The 18,376-nt window shown below is 37.2% G+C and overlaps 1 protein-coding gene across 3 annotated transcripts in view; it reads right to left on the minus strand.

The window, feature by feature from the left end:
* Positions 1-18,376, minus strand: part of PDGFC (platelet derived growth factor C) — a 224,432-nt gene that overhangs the window by 87,324 nt on the left and 118,732 nt on the right. For all 3 annotated transcript variants that reach the window (XM_024126603.3, XM_024126602.3, XM_024126601.3), the window contains exon 2: positions 4,771-4,966. In XM_024126603.3, coding sequence (XP_023982371.1) covers positions 4,771-4,966 — 196 coding nt within the window. The remainder of the gene's footprint in view (positions 1-4,770; positions 4,967-18,376) is intronic.

An 18,376-nucleotide genomic window follows, 5' to 3' on the forward strand; every position in this document is an offset into this window, starting at 1 on the left:
GGCGGCGAAGGCCCAATGCAGCCATAAATAAATTTATAGATAAATAAATTTCATTAATAAGTAAATCAATAAATCGGTCTTCAAATAAATAAAAAAAGGAGCAGCATCAGCAGTCCGAGGCACCCATCGCCCAGAGAACATGCTGGCCAGAATCTTTCCACAGGACCTAATTATGCAGACACACTCAGAAATGAAATTGAGAGACATTCCACAGAACAAACAGGCTGGATAGTTCACAAATATCAGTGTCAGGAAAGCGAAGAAAAGGCAAGAAAGGAGTTACAAAAACCAACTTCGATCAATGATTGATTACCGAATCAAAACATAATAAGAAGAAAAGCAAATAATGAAGTGATAACATATTGGGATCATGGGAAACATTGGAAAATCAACTATATATCAGGTAAGAGTTTCATGTTAATGTTACATTTCTGGTTTTCAAAACACAAAGGAAATATCCTAGTTCTTAGGTGATACATGGTGAGGTATAAAGTGTCATTATCTCTGTAACTTATTTTTAAAAGCCAAATTAAATGAATAAAAAAATGTCTCCCAAAGGGGAAAATGGCCTCTTAGAAAAGTAAAAACAAAAATAAAAACAAAGTACTTCAAATAATATAAGAAAATCTTCATCCATCATCATATTCAATATCGATGTGTTAACAGCAAACCTTTTACTTCCAGTGGCCAAAGATGAAACGATTTCAACAACAAAGTAAATAACAGTAACACTGCATTATAACACGGGGCATAAAATAAATCTCCGTGAGTCTATACTGATACAAATGACTGAAGAAATAAAGGAAGGAAGGAGGGAAGGAGGGAAGGAAGGAAAGAAAGAAGGAAGGAAGGAAGGAAGGAAGGAAGGAGGGAAGGAGGGAAGAAAAGGAAAAGGCACACATTTTCTTTACTGAAGAATTCCCCATAATATATGTATATATTCCCCCCTCTAGGAGGTGTAACTTAATCACTATCTCCTAGAACGTGGACTGCACTTAGTCACGTACCTCCAAATAATAGCACATGAAAGGGAAATGTATTTCCTCACCAGAGGAGAAGCCCACCTGACCTGAGTGATTACTGTTAACACCATCAGTGACGAGTGCAGTTGGTAGTACGTACCCTCTGCCACCATAGGAGGGGAAGAGCAGCTCATCTATTTGGGACCCTTCCCGCAAACCAATAACCTCAGTGTAATCACGAGGAAACATCTGAAGAACCTAAACTGAGGCCTCTTCTACAAATTACCTGACCACTACTCCTCAAAACTGTCAAGGCCATGAAAGACCAAAAAGAGAAACTCACAGATCGGAGGAGACTAAGGAGGCTTGAGGACTAAATGCAAGGCTCATCCTGGAAAGGATCCTGAACCAGAAAAAGCACACGGAGTGACCTCACTGCTGACATCTGAGTAAAGCGTGTAGTTCAGTGAGTGGCACTGTATGAATGCTGGCGTCTTAGTTACGCAAATATGTGGTGGTGACAGAAGACATAACATGGGAGGAACCTGGGAATATGGAAACTGTGCCATCTTTGCAATATTCTGTAAATCTAAAGTGATACCAAAGTTTAAACTTTATTTTTTTTTAAAGAAGCAAACTCTAAAATCAGGAAGTCAGAGACACCTCCTCATGCAATCAAGAACTTAATAAGAAACAGAAAAGAGTAAAAAGAACTGATTGGAAGAAAGAAATCTTTTTCATGAACCATATCTTTTTTTGCACAAATCCAAAATAATTGCCAGAACAATTATTAAAATAAAGAGCTTAGCGAGTTTGCTAGATATAAGATGGATACTAAAAAATTGATTGCCTTTCTGTACACCAGCAACATACAATTAGAAATGTAATTTTCAAAAAGGGATTTTAGTAAGAGACCATAGAAAGAAATCTAAATAATGATGCATCACATCTTTATAAAGAATAGTTTAAAACTGTACAGACAATAAAGAAGACCCAAATAATCGGAGAAGCATAAAGTTCTCAAGGACAGGAAGGTCATTACAATAAGGATGTCAATTCTTCTCAGAATGATCTATATATGTAATGCTATTTCAATAAAAATCACAACAGGAGTTTTCAAGGAACTTGGTAACCTATTTCTAAAAACATATATTGAAAAGTAAAATGGTGAGGATGCTCGAAAAGGAGAGGAAAACAAGGCGACTTCCCTACCACACAGCTTCTGTAACGCTACAGGAATTGAGACAGGGTCCATTTGGTACACAGGGGGACACAGTAAACCCAAGGAAAGAACAGAGAACTGAGAAACAGGCCAGATCAGATACAAAAATCTGACCTGTAAGTTAGCTGGCTTTGCACATCATTGGAAGAAAGTGTGACTATTCAATAAATGATGTCAGGACTCTATGGGATACCCTAGTGAAAAACCTCAGATCGATAAGATAAATTACAGATGAATCAAGGACTTAAATGTGGAAACCAAAGTTTAAGTAGCCAAAGATGCCAGTAAAAACTGGGCAAAAGACATGAGCAGGCTTTTCACCGCAAAGGATATCTGAGTAGCCAATAACAATATGAAAATTTTCAAGCTCACTGGTAATAAGAAGAAACAAATAGGAATTAACATTAAGGTACAATTCTACACTTACCCTAATACCCAGAATTAAAAGAATGCCAAATCAAAAGGTTGGGGAGAACGCAGAAAAACAAAATTTTGTATATTGTTGGTAGAACTGTAAATTGGTCACTTTTAAGAATAATTTAACTCTACCTCATGAAGTTGAAAATATTAACTTCTTAAGACAGCAATACCATTCTTAGCTATAGATTCGGAGAAAGTTTTCTTGCACTTTGGACAAGGAGAGCTGGAAATAAGCCAGACGTTCATCAAAGCGGAAAAGACAAGAAAGGCTGCCTATTTACACAATGGATTGCGGTCTGTCACAGAAAGCAAAGGATCCAAGCTCTTTGCATCCACATGAACTCGAAAAACATCATACTGCATCATGTCACAGGAGTAAGCACGTAGTGTTATCCCACTGATATAGCCTTCAAAAGAGGCAAAACATAATTTTTACAGGCTAGTTCATAGGGAGCTGTGTACATGTGGTAAAATTACAGAGAAAATCGGGAGGTTGAGGAAAAACAGAAAAACTTAAGACAATGATTATATGTGCAGGAATAATAGGAAGGTAAATCAAGGAAGCACAAAAAGAAGGGATTTCAGAACTATTGGAAGAGTCACTTTTCTCGAGTCTCATGGTGAGTGAAGTTGAGCCACAGGCTACGCTAGGCATTCTGGACGATAGTTTATCTTCTGCGATCTAACTACTCACACGCACCATCACACACGCGTGCGTGCACACACGCATGCACCCAGGACGCTGCCTGTCCCGTCACACGTCCAGCCAGGCGTGCAGGGGTCACGTGGCCCTCCTGGCACTGACCGGTGGGAACAGAACCCCTGTCACTGCCACTGCTGTCACTGATCCTTTGTCTCGGACCCGGGAGCCTCCTGTCTGCAATCAGCATCCATGAAACTGTGGTAGGTTAACTCGCTACTTTGCAAGGAGGGCCAAACCTTAAACCCTCTGCAGTTTTTACAACATTATGTAATCCTCCATATGAAAAGAAGGCAAGAGGTGTAGAAGAGCATGGTGAAAAACCATCTCTACGAGGGTTAGAAAAAATGGATTTTAGTACGTGTTGAGTTATAAAACATGAATGAGATCTAGGGCAGCTACTTTACTTCTCTGGCTTGTCTGCTTATCTATAAAATGAAGGGTTGAAAAACACCATCTCCAAAAATAGCTAGAATAACTTATCCTTCTCAAAGCCTAAAATTAGAGATGTAAGGGAAAAAATAACCTGAAACGCATAGCCACAGAAAGAAGAACTTGAAGAAAAAAATGTAACTATATATAAATGTTAAAGATACAAATTGTGATGACAGCAAGAATAAAGTTTATCTTATCTGTATTGAAATATTTATCTGCAATATACCATAAAGAGAAAATTCTCTTTTAACTTGTATATCAAAGGGAAAATAAAGAACCCCACAAAGAAGCTCAAGTAAAATATTTTCATGATATACAAATGCCATTGAAGTGAAAAATCTTCCATGAGACCACCCAACCTTGACAAGTATATTCACATAGGATTTAAAGACTAATATTTGTATGACATACGGTAGGTGGTCTTTTGCGTGGGTGAAATACTCCAGCTGACTTTGGTTCATGAAAGCTTCTAGTAGAATTATGATAAATTTCTACCTGGCCAACTATAATGTTAGCCTAAACGTCTAATTCTGCTTTCAGAACTGTACTTCTTCCTTGTAATGAAATACTCAAACTTCTTAGTTCTGGGTGTATGTATGCATTTATGTATCTATTTGTGTACCTATGGATACTGGATACTATGGATAATATGTATGTATGGACACGGCTCTTTCTTTTTATAGCTTACTATTTATCTTATTGATTTGGCTATAAGGAAGCTCAAATGTAAAAGTTTTGGCACTAGTGGTAACTCTGGCACAACCTACATTCCTTTACTTGGCTTTTTATTCTCTACTCCTTATTTTATAAACAGTTTTACTCTATATGTAATTTTTTTTTACCATATATTACCTCAAATTACTTTCAGATGTAGATAGAAACAGAGCTTAAATAAGGTTGTAAATTTCTTGGATCATCAGAAAAACATAAGAGAACAAAAGATGCCATTTAAAATCACAGCCTCAAAATGAAGCAACTTGAAAGACTGTAACAGTTGTTACACTGTTGGAATTTCAAGTATGATCACTTACTTGCATATGTCATCTTCTGGGTCTTCAAGCCCAAATCTCTCATCAAATGTGAGCTGTATCCATACATTTTCCTCTACTGCTACTAATCTCCATACCAAGACCATATTTCTTGGATAAGTATGAGGAAACCTCGGGCTGTGAATACTTCCATTGGTAGACACAGTAATAATTCTCTCATGCTGGGGATCTTGTACTCCTGAAGGTAAAAACATAAGCATAGACGCACACTTAGAACAGACATTTCAAAAACTGTAGGTTTCGAAATAACTTCTGAAGAAAGGTAACCAATACAAGCCCAAAGTTTCCCATGAACTGTAATTACTAAATGATTTCAACCCTTAAATGACCTTGAAAAACGGAATGAGGTCAAGCAATGGTATCAATTTCCTGTTGTAAGGGAACTAATAGCAGTCTATGAAGATACGAAATTGTAAGACATGTTGCAGGACTTCTCAGTGACTTTAAAAGGCTAACATGAATTTTCAATTTCTAAGCGGAGAATACAGTATAAAATAGCTTCCAAGTTTATTAGGCATGGCAACCTTTTACACGGTGAAACGCCAAAATACATTGTTATTAATATCTTTTTCTTTTGCTTAGATTGTTGGGGGAGAGATGGGGGGACGGGCAAATTGAGACAATTTGTTGAGACAAAAGTGTTCTTTTTTTTATTGAAGCATAGTCGACTTACAGTGTTTCAGGTGTACAGCAACATGATCCATTTATATATAGATTTTTTTTCAGATTCTTTTCCATTATAGGTCATTACAAGATATTGAATATAGTTCCCTGTGCTATACAGTAGGTCCCAGTTGTTCATCTATTTTACATACAGTAGCGTAGAGACAAAAGTGTTCTTATATCCACACAACTGAGAGTTCATAATGAGAGGAAACAAATAATTGGTATTTGGAAAGTGAGCAGCTGTTTACCTACACAAAGAAAATCTAAGAAGTAAGACAGTTACACTTTTTCAGGCCATGAAAATCCAATCCATTAAAGTTTGCTAAATCCCAGTAAAAACAAACAAACAAACAAACAAACAAAAAAAAAAACCTTTTAAAGACTCTTTTATTCAATTTCTAAAACAATTTAAAAGTCCTAAACTGCACCTTGAACACATGAAGTAATGTGCATGGCACAACACCTGACACTTTTTGTTCAACTTTGATATACTCATAACATCAGGGCAACAATATTGTACTGGACCAATACCTCATTAGTTTTCATGATTTAGAGATACGCTTCGTAAGACTGAACTTTGTATTTGCAGTATTACACAGAGAGAAGAATATCATTACTTTATAAGCACCACTTTTCCTTTATTTGCCCATTTCCCAACATCCAATCTCAATATATGCATAGTTACTTGCAGAAATATGAAAAAAATTCTCATTTTATTGACTCCTTTTAAGTGCATCCCATCAAACTGTGCAATACAGAGTTGTCTAAGGCCTATTAAATCATTGACATTTTACACTAAACTACATTTTTCTTCTCTCTTTTTTTTTCTTTCTATTATGGTTTTCTGCCTTTTCCTCTTCAATTCTTTCACTCCCATACCCTACTTCCCTTTTTTTAATTGAAACATAATTGATTTAGAGTATTGTGTTAGTTTCAGGTGTACAGCAAAGTGATTCAGTTATACATACATATGTATCCACTTTTTTCAGATTCTTTTCCCTTATAGGTCATTACAAGACACTGAGAACAGTTCCCTGTGCTCTACAGTGGGTCCTTGCTGGTTCGCTGTTTTATAGCCAGCAGCGTGGATCTGCGAAGCCTAATTCCCTTTTAACCAATGGACTCCTTAGTGCCAAATTTACCTGCTCAGTATTTCAACTCCACGGGCTCTCCCCATGATTTTACACCAATGACCTTGCTTCCCGCTCTGGAAGGCAGACTCTAAGGAGACCCCCAATGTCCCTCGCGCATCAGGAGCCCCTGCCTTGAGTGGGTGGAAGCTGCGACGAGGATGGGCTATTACTCCCATGATGAGGTCAGTTAATTCTGAGTTAACCAAAAGTCAGGCTATAGGAGAAGGCTCACCTAACAGGGCGAGCCCTTAACAGAAGCTGGCCCTTCTTGACCTTAGAAATTCCAAGTGTGAAAGAGACTCAATGGGGAGAATTCTGTGTGGTGGCCTTGGAAAGGGAGCAGGTTGTGTGCCCAGGATGTGGGCGGCTGAGAGGTACCGAGAAAGAGGGGGCTTTATCCTGAAGCCTCAAGAGACCTCGAGGAATCGGAGGCAGGCTCTTCACCAGCCTCCAGAAAGGAATCAAATCTTGTTCATACCTTGATTTCAGTCTTGTAAAAACTTGGAGCAAAAGCCCAGTCTCCCAGGCCGGGACTTCTGAGCTCCAGAGCTGAGAGCAAACAGGGTGTTTAAAACTGCGGGTTCGTGGTGACGTCTGACCTAACAGCAGACAATTAACATACCTTCTGTTGTGCACAAAGCTATTTGATTTGCAAGTATGTCTTTTTGCCCTTCGTTCTTCAACGGCACTTAGAGTAATTGTAGCAACTTTTCATTTACTACTTATGTGACTCAAAATACATATTTCACATGGATGAAATGCAACTTAAGAATATGCTCTAAGAAACTTCCTGAATTCAAAAGACAATGTCAAGTGTTATTTATTAGTGAGAATATGATTAGGGTTAAACAATACCTGTTTTATTGTTGAAACACCCCAAATAATTCTAACAAGGTGTAGTTATGGTTCTTAAAGCAGCTTGTTTATTCTCTTAAACTCAGCTGTTTCAACAATGAGTCTGTTAAGTATGATTTTATATCGTCTAAGACAAGATAAAGACAAAGATAATTTCCTTTGACTATATACAGTGCATATAATGGGGAAAGTCATCGTATTAGTAAATATGCCTTAAGTGCCATAGGCTGTTTAAATTAAATAATTATTATTTATAATTACAACTTGTGCAAAAGCATTTTCCCTCTTATTGGGGGCTAATGTTTGATATGGCCATTGGTTATATTAACATATATCAAATAATCAATACCTCTTCTGTGCACATAATTTAGCACCAGTATATCTCATAAGGACACAGAAGGATCTATCAAGATAGATGAATTCTCCTCTATACTGACAATTTTTTAAAGAAAATGATTATAATCTGCTATTAAAATTAAACTTATATATTGTCTGTTTTCAAAGATACCTTTTAAAAATGAGATATTTCCCCACTATCTAAATTTTAATACAATAGCCTACATATTTCAGAGGTATTTTAGAGCAGTAGCTTATATCAGGAATCCTTCTCATTTTGGCAGCTAACCTTTTTTTTAATGAATTAATTTTTTCCAATCAAATTTGTTAAAATATATTATTTTCCCCATTCTGTCTCGAAAAAGAAAAAAAAAGAGGACCTTATGTCATCCACAGCACTGTTTACAAATATAACAGTGTTTACGCTTTCGTATGCGTAAACTACATGGCTACGAAAGGATCTGACTTCTATTTTTATATCTTCAGTCAAAAAAGCTCATGGTTAAAACGTATATACTTAGATTGTGTTTACATCTTTATTTTTTCCTTTATAGTTCACAATTCCATTAAACTATGATTAAGCATAATTTAAAGGCTGAAAATCTAGGCCTTATTTGTGGTAAAAGAATTGTAAATTTCCTTTTAAGTTAAATTGCTGCCCCCACAAAATCATCTCAGAACTCAGTGAGGTTTGCCACCAAATACATGTGATTTGCACATGACTGTCAACGTTACATGTAAATCTCAAACAACTAGGCCTATAATCGAAAAGAAAAAAAAGAAAGAAGCAACAAAGCGTAGGATCTACCACAATAAGACTTTGCATTCGTAGTTCAGTTGCTTAAAAAACCATCTTTCCAAACACAGAACTTTACTAGGATTTTAGGGATGAGGCAAGTACCTATTTTATGACACTTTATTGAACGTTTGGTTTTCCTAAACAACGGACAGTACACTCAAAGGAAGTACCAAAGAAATGAAACAAATGTTTGTCAGCAATCATTAACCTATTTACAACATGCTCCTTGCACTGCATCCTCAACAAGAGTTAAGTCTTGTTCATCCAGATAAGACAGCATGAAAAGTGAAAATATACATATAAACACTAAATTTTAAAAATTAAAATTAACACCATTTCATATTATCCTTCCCAACCCTCCTTGAGGTCAGAGTATTGAAAACTAACGTGAAATAACAATAGAAAAGGAAAAGAAGGGAGATTAATAATGTGAAGAGTCTAAAATTGTTGACTATATATGTTCACATACAATTCAGTTATGAAGAATCATTACACATCTGTATGTATTCAATAAGTTAACAGTAAAACCAAAGCAATTTCATAATATTTGCCATGCATTTCAGACTGTTAGCCCCTTTAAAAGTATATTTATTAAGAACGAAAGAGGGAAGGAGTAAGAGAATCATGAAAAGCAATAAAAAAATTTAATGCTTGAAACGCTGTATTATTTTAAAAGATAACATCAAAAAAGAAGTTTTGTAGGGACTTCCCTGGTGGACCAGTGGGCAAGACTCCGTGCTCCCAATGCAGGGGGCCTGGGTTCCGTCCCTGGTCAGGGAACTAGATCCCACATGCATGCCGCAACTAAGACCCACAGCACCAAAATAAATACATAAATAAACATTAAAACATTAAAAAAAAAAAAGTCTGTGGACAAAATTTAATTCCTAAAGAAAGAGAAACCATCCATGTCCTTCTCCATGCTAATGCTTTAAGTTGGCTATAGCAGAAAAGACCTGGAGGATTAAGAATGAGGCAAAAAGAAAGGCCTCCAGTTTTGGTTTAGCTTTACGTTCTGAAGAATTCCGGTCCCTGTTCACACAGGGAGGGCGTAGGGATGTGTCCCCATAAACTGGTAGATTTCACAGGTGTCTTAGGAGATTTTTGATGCATTTACTTCCAAATACATGTTATCTTCAAATTGCATTAGAAAAGGTATTTCTGTAATAGTCAGGTGCACCTATTTCCAAACCCTTCCTTGATGCATACACATACTCACTGGTCTTATTTGTCCTTTGGTCTGCTCAGTATTTTTTTTTTTGCCTGTGATAATCCTTCTTTATCTTAACCTTGCTAGTTTTTTACATGGCTATTTCCATTTTCAATCTCATTAACTCTTAGTTAACAAATTTCACTTTTAACAAAAGTTAGTTAAAATCATTTAACACATATATACATGCACACATACATACATACATATATATATGTATTTGTTGCTAGTTTCACTGGCTCCATAAATTGGCACTCTTTGCCTAGAAAATCCAGAGTAACCTCACCTAATCTTACTTGATTCCGTAGAGAGAACGTATACTTGAACTCAACAGCGCAAACAAATCTCTCTCCATAAATTCCAAACTATATAGAAGTACCTTGTTTTCATGCTTAATATTTTAAATTCTGACTAAACACAAAAGTACAATAATACTTAATACAATAATACAAAAAAACTGAGACTCAAGTTTATGTTTTCTTATTGGCTCCATCGACTGTTTCCCATACTTTAAAACAATAGCAAAATAAAACAAAGACAAAAAAAGTTAGTGTTGTCTACCTCAAACTGTTTACAAATTGCAAAAAAAATGTTCACTAAGGAAAAATAAGAGATTGCTACATTAAGTAAGCCATAAAAACAAATGCAATTATTTAAAATATGCCCAACTGAAGTTCTTGAATTTATTCCAGAAGATAATCATTTTATTCCTCAAGGGAATGAATAGTCAAAAATCATATACTGAGAACCTATTATGTTTCATGCGCTGTACCAAGGGCTTGGGACATCAGAACAAGACAAAACCTTTGTCCTCTTAATGTGACAACTTCTAGGACTGTAATTTAGTATCATTCCTAGACTAGGTATTCTAGTAAATACATATTCCATTATCAAAACCCACTTCAGATGTCACCTTTTATGGAATGTAATCCTTAATTCCCTTTGTACATTCCTTTAGGGCTGCATTTTTAAAATTTTATTTTATTGAAGTAGAGTAGATTTACAACGTTGTGTTAATTTCTGCTGTGCAGCAAAGTGATTCAGTTATACATATATATATATATATATATATATATATATATATATATATATACACACACATTCTTTTTTATATTCTTTTCCATTATGGTTTAAGCCCAGGAGATTGGATAGAGTTCCCTGTGCTCTACAGTAGGACCTTGTGGTTTATCCTTCCTACATAATAGTTTTCATCTGCTAATCCCAAACTCCCAATCCTTCCCTCTCCCACCCCCTCTCCCTTGGCAACCACAAGTGTGTTCTCTACGTGGGACGGCATACTTTAATCATCACGTGTGGGCTGACGTTTCTTTCTTTTCTGCCACACTCTGAACTTCTAGTGAGGTAGAAAATCTTCTAGGCAAAACTGATTTTGAAGTCTGTAACCAGTATCTAGCTCTGTGCCTGGCACAGGGCACCACATAGTACATATTGTTAGTATAAAGAAATTTGATACCTTGGAACTTGGCAATAAAACAGTTTCAACATTCCATCCTTCATTCATAAGTTTCCAGAGACTATACATATGAGAATAAGAAGCTTTTACAATGTACATTCCTCCCCAATTAAAGTCCCCTGATTCATATTTACTCCAAGTTCATCTATTATAACCTACATATATATTTCAGCTGAAGGTGACAGATTACTCATTACTGAGACTTGCCATTTTCTTAACATACTAACTCATTTTAAAATAAAATGTGTTTTATAACTTTACCACACTGAGAATGCCACAATTATTGTCATTATTTTATCTTAACTCTGAACTGTGAATCAGTTGATAATAAAAATCTGTTATTTGGGGACTTCCCTGGTGGCGCAGTGGTTAAGAATCTGCCTGCCAATGCAGGGGACGTGGGTTCGAGCCCTGGTCTGGGAAGATCCCACGTGCCGCGGAGCAACTGAGCCCACGCGCCACAACTACTGAGCCTGAGCTCTACAGCCCGCGAGCCACACCAAAGACCCAATGCGGCCAAAAATAGATAGAGTAATCAATTAATTTTAAAAGATCTGTTATTTTAGGCAAGACACTTGATATCAGGGTTTATTGTTTTATAAACTAGAGATAATCAGAGACTTTTAAAGTTCATATGAAACGATGCTCGTACAAACTAACCACCTTGATAATTACAAATCAGTATGTACGTGAAGGAGAAACTTTGTCCATCATACTCGGCCTAATGCAAACACAGTGAGAAAGAAAATTTATTATCAGGTATCCAGTTTTTCTGATGTTAGTAAATAGAAGATTGCTATGGAAGATGATGCAAAATTGGTCAATATGTATAAGGAATCCAATTTCACAAAGATCAAACTGATGAAGCAAGAAGCAGTAATTTTTCGGCAGTGATGCAAATTTCTGACTCCCTTCTACAGGCTGATTGAAGAAGGAGGAAAGAAGATAACTTCGTAGAAATTATGCCGTTTCTTTGACTTGGCACTATCTTTAAAAAGAGGTTTGAATTCTTTTGTAACTAAAAAGAAGTCAAAGCATTCAGCCATAAGCCTCCTACCTACCTATGAGCAATGGTAAGAAACGAGGGCCCACGTTCAGAAGTTCAGAGCAAAACTTCCAAATGCAATGAGGGAAAGTTTATACACGAGCATCCGCATAGCATGCCCCACCCTTCCCACCAGCCCTGTGAAGCAGCCCCGGTGGACTCTACCCAGAAATATGCCTGGAAAGTCAACATGAGGCCATTTCCCTCACTGCATGGATGGCTCGAAGAGGCCAATCCGAGTGAATCCAATGGCTCTGTTTTTCTTCCCCTCAGCAGTTGGGGATTAGACCATGTTGGGCGCACAAGTAAGGTCCAGAGCTGCTGTAGCCAATAAGCTGTCGTATTAGAATCCAGTCTGATGGAAAAGTCAACGCACAGAAGTAGACAGACCCACAGCAGTACAGCAAAGTGGAGCCGGCTCCCAGCTCAAACCACACAGTAAATTCAGCCCATCTCTGGGCTTCTCAGGCACATGACTAAACAGATCACTTTCACTATTACTCACGTTAGAGTTAAGATTTTTACGCATGCGACCAAAATCAAAATGGGCCGTGGTTCAGGCCCATTATCCTGGCGTGATTATCACTGCTGTTCCCTGTTCATGCTTGAAAATATCTGGATTAATGTTACAAAGGACGCGTTAAGTAAGGTCTATAAAATTCTTCTGCTATTGAGGCACGAGATATAGAAATGGTAATGAGTTGACAGCATGGTATTTTAGCCTTAAGGTAGCGGTAAAAATAACCTGTTTGGGTTTTATACAGTGGGGTATGACATAACATTTTCAGTGGAGGCTCAATTATGGGAGACACGCTGGCAATAATCTTCCTACCTCTTACGTGGCAGGATAAATCGCCAGGTATATAAACGCAGAATCTCCTTAAAGCCTGTACTGCACACCAATTAGTAACGAATATGATTGTATACACACACATTACACACACCATTACACAGAAACATGTTTAAGCAATGCTACTAGTTTTTATTCTGCATTAAATTGTGTATTATTTTACATACCACAAGGCGGCTAAAACCAGAATGTAGAACAGAGACAAATGAGGAATAAAAGAAACGTTCACTTTAAAGATTCACTATTGATTTCATTTTTTCAATATTTAATTGACTCTCCTGTTGAATTAAAACTATTATTCAGTGTACAAGGTTTACATTAAATACCAGGAGCTGTGAAATATTTTAAGCAGCGAAATGTATTTACGTGAAAGATTATGACACATGATTAAGCGCAAATTCATATTTCTTAACCTCTAAACAAACAAATATGCTTATTTAAGAAAAGATATGTCCAATAAAGAACCTAATCCATTTGGAGACTCAGGATCTGTCAGTCTATTGTATCTGCACTGGACGTATAATTTACAACATTCAGATGGAATTTACCAGCAATTTCAAATGTGGAAAGCAGTGACCTATTTCTTTGTGAACACACAATATCTAGATACAGTAGTGACATTTTGATGGGAAGATGTTTCGAATGCATCAAGGAAAATAATAATGAAACAGTAATCAGTACAAACTTACTCGTTAAATAAGGCCATTCGTACATGACGTAAGTGAATTTTTAAAATATGTTTAAAATTCTCTCTTATGTTAAACTCTGAATTAGGCAAAATAAATGATTTCTAAGAAACAATAAAATAGGAACCTGTTTCAGCCTTAGTATATTCAACCATCATCAGTGCTGAAAAATGAGACTTTGCTGCTTCCTAGTTATATTTATCATTAAAGATGAATGCATATAATTTATAGGTAATGAGCCTATGAGTTTCTTATGAATAACATCCAAAGATAGGAAAAATAATAAATTTGGTCACTTCCATACAAATCGTGTCCTCCCACCTTATGTTTTAAATGTTATTAATTAAACACTCTCAGTAATGGAGAGCGTTTGGGTTTGCATCTCTTTCCATAAGCAACATTTGAGATTTACAAGTTACGTCTGCAGCAGGATCTTTGGTTTCAGTAGTAATTCCACATCAAGATAGCAGGAATAAGTGAAGAGCAGTTACACTGGACGTGTAAGCAGACTTATGCTCTTGAATATTCTAACCATCCTGCCCTGCTAGAAAACATCACCTCCCTACCCCACCCTCCAAAACCAACAACTGTCTTCAATCGTAAAGTGATGTCAGAATGTGTATAAAACACAACGGTGAGACTTTTAAAAGAAGTGGAAGTCGCAAATGAATAATATCAATAAAACACATAATTTTGGTGGGGAAATAGATTACTTAAATTTTATTTCTCAAAGCAAAGGCATTTTTTTAATAATGACCGGGAGATATCAAATCATGCCAAGCTATTTCATCTCAGCTTATGTTATTTTATCGTCTAGTTGGGCTATTAGAAGGGAGAAAATAAGCACAAACATGAAGATGTCGAATAATTGGCCTGAATATAACCGTTAGCAGAATTCTTCAGCTACAGCTAGTCTTATGACAATAGTTTTAAAATCAAATCAAAGATCCAGAGTCGAGCAGTCTAAAAAGAGGAGCTGAAACACACGACGGGACAGAGTCGAGAAGACACATATTTTGAATTTTGAACACAATTTCAAAGCAGGAACTGAACTGAACACTACAGAGTCCGCTGGAAGTTTCATTTGTGAGGAGGGCTGATTCTCTGTCACTCCTTATCACTGGTTCCTTCAACATTTTTCAAAAATACCTACTCCCCTAGCTTCTGATCTCAGGGAAGATTCTGAGGACACGTCTGTCAGATTGGACGGTGTCAGACGCCACGGGAAGATTAAGAATCCTTCTGCATGGTATTTGCACTGTTTACGTGAGCGTAATCCCCAGCCAGCAAATGGACCAGCTGCATTCGTGACCTCCCAGCAAGGGAACAGACCTGTCTCAACAGAGCATTTCCTTGAAAATTCTTGCCCATGAAATCTGATTTTGATGCTGACAACTCTCCACCCACGTTTCCTATAAATCCATCCATTCCTCTTCTGCAAGAAATCGAACATCGTCCAAAGAAATAGAACAAAGTTATGGAAACACATGCCCAGGGAGTGGGGGGAAGCAGGAGAAAACGGGCAGGAGAAGAAGTACAAATTGTACTGAATTTAATTACAGCAACTGTAGTAATACTAATTATCTTGACATGTGGCTATCTATCGCTCTTATTTTCCAGTAGAGATCAGGCTTTTTAAAGAAAGATATTCATAACAGAAGCCTGAAGAACAACTATACTAATCGCTGAAAACACATGATTGAAATGTACAGAGATCTACTCCTGCACAGCCACACAAACCGTCGGAGTATTTATTTTACAGCAGTCACCATACTTCCAGATTTGATTGCAATGTTGTAATCCTGTTAAAAGTCATCCGGAATCAGAGATTTATGATGGGGAAGCAACATGCCAAGAAAAAGCCCCTGATATAAAAAAATGTATTAAGACTTCTACTCAGGAATTAACAAGAACCTTTTAGTCAGTAAGTTCTGACAAAGGAAGTTAAGTATCAATGAAGGATGGAAAAAAACTCTAAGAAACACCAGAATAATCAATTACAGTTTGAGAAACATCCTGCTACTCTCTCTACACCATAACAGCCAAAATAATCTGCCAGGGGACGTTACCTTGAACACATCAGAGAATACACGATCGAGAACAGAGATGTTTCAGTAAGCATGCTGCAGTTGGCAGATCATTAGGAATATGAAAACAGCCCTGAAGCACTGGAACAACGGGCCAGACGTTTAGAAGCACACGGGTGTGAGGACCCCCGCTAGGAAGGGCAAACAGTCAAGTCTACACTCGCTCATGTCGAAGAATCAGGTAAGAATGCGATACCACCTAAAGAAATCCCCTGCTTTCATAGGGGTCACTGTATAAACCTTAATCACGGGAGATTATGGCAAGCGTGTATAGGAAAAGTTTAAAATGGAGAGTAAATAAAATATATGTTTCGCTTACCTTTTAAATGTTCTTTCTCCTCTTTTCTATGCCAGTCCAGATGCTTGGGGATAGTTCCTCCCTGCCAGTAGATGGAGATAGTAAAATTGAGTCTTTTGGTGACCTCAAATCCTAATCTGGGGGGTTCAGAATCTTCAGTTTCAGATTTTGGAAGTAAAAATAGTTTGAATGATTGAGAAGACACACAAAGCTTGTAATAAGTGTTATCTGAGTCAGTCAAATGAACTTGTACTCCTGGGCATTCGTAACAATCTATAAGGGAGAGGTCTTGGCTGGCATAGAAAAAAATGAAAGAAAGAGCATTATTTTGTAGGATATATTCCCTTGACGCTCCATTCTTCCCAGATCTCGCGCATTTACTCAACTAGTATTTATTAAGCAGCTACTCAAAACTGCAGGTTACAGACCTGATGTTTCCATATACATTATCTCTTTAATATTTTTAACAACCCTGTGAAGTAGTAATAACTATCCCCTAATATCTTGTCCCAGAAACTGTATTTTTAAAAGTTCCGAATGGTGAGCTGACTCTTGCTTGCCAGGGTTCTGTGGGCCACACGATGCTAGGTTAATGGCTTCTCAGATTTAGGCAGAATTAAGTTTCTCCTTCCTACTGATAAAGGGACCTACCCCTTATCCTCTTCACAAGTAAAATCTAGGTTTCAATATTCTTCGTTGTCCTGTTGGGCCTCGATTTCAACATAACATATTCTGGGAAACTAGGGCATTATACAAACAAGAGTAATACCAAATTTGTTCGAGAATGACTGACTAAAATAAAACCACTCTCTGTATACAAGTCACTGTAGTCTTTCTGCCCAAATGAAACCACTAATATTTATATACCTCCTTCTAGTTCTTATAAATGATGTTCAGATTTCAAAATGTTTTCTTATACACAGGTTTCTTCCGGCTACCTCAACAGCCTGAAAGACCAAATGTATTACGCAAACTTTATTATTGTAAAAATAGAGTTGGTCGTCACAGTAAGTCGGCCATATAATTTCTTGTCCAAACCAACACATTTTTAAGCCTGAAAGAGGGCAGTATTATTAAGTGTGTCAGGACCACAGATATAAACCAGGACGGTCCCCAGACAACCTGGGCACGTGGTTACCCTAATGACAAATGACAGCATTAACCTTCAGTCCAGGTCTTTTGTGTCTAAATCAGGAAATCTTTCACCCTGAACATCTGTGTGATGAATTCTTAAGTGTATGTTTTCCTCTTAGCATCTTTAGTCAACTCAGCACACCGAGTAGAACTTCTTGTTTTCATAAACTTGGTAATATCTATTACTTTCACAGTACTTTATTTCAAGGTAAGTTAAAACAACAAAGCAGCCGAAATCACAATCCTAATAACTTTCTCTGTTTAACCACTTTTTAACGGGTTATTTGTGAGGTCTTTCTAATACTACCAAGGAATCGGCGGGAGACATTTTTACCACGTATTGCTGATTTGCTGGATTCTGGCTCCATTCCAGTGCTTGGAACAGTAAGTTTGACATTAATTCTACCTCTAACTGTAAACAGCTTCCAGAGTTTGGTACTCCTTAACAAATGATAAATTCCTTATTAATTGGGAGAAGATAAAAGATCATTTAAAAGGTACTTTAGTCCATCGACTGATGAATGGATAAAGAAGATGTGGCACATATATACAATGGAATATTACTCAGCCACAGAAAGAAATGACGTTGAGTTATTTGTAGTGAGGTGGATGGACCTAGAGTCTGTCATACAGAGTGAAGTAAGTCAGAAAGAGAAAAACAAACACCATATGCTAACACATATATATGGAAGCTAAAAAAAAAAATGGTCATGAAGAGCCTAGGGGCAAGACGGGAATAAAGACACAGACCTACTAGAGAATGGACTTGAGGACACGGGGAGGGGGAAGGGTAAGCTGGTAAGAAGTGAGAGAGTGGCATGGACATATATGCACTACCAAATGTAAAATAGATAGCTAGGGGGAAGCTGCTGCATAGCACAGGGAGATCAGCTCCGGGCTCTGTGACCACCTAGAGGGGTGGGATAGGGAGGGTGGGAGGGAGACGCAAGAGGGAAGAGATATGGGAACATATGTATAACTGATTCACTTTGTTGTAAAGGAGAAACGAACACAC

This window comes from Physeter macrocephalus, chromosome 7, assembly GCF_002837175.3.
Source record: "Physeter macrocephalus isolate SW-GA chromosome 7, ASM283717v5, whole genome shotgun sequence".
Lineage (NCBI taxonomy): Eukaryota > Metazoa > Chordata > Mammalia > Artiodactyla > Physeteridae > Physeter > Physeter macrocephalus.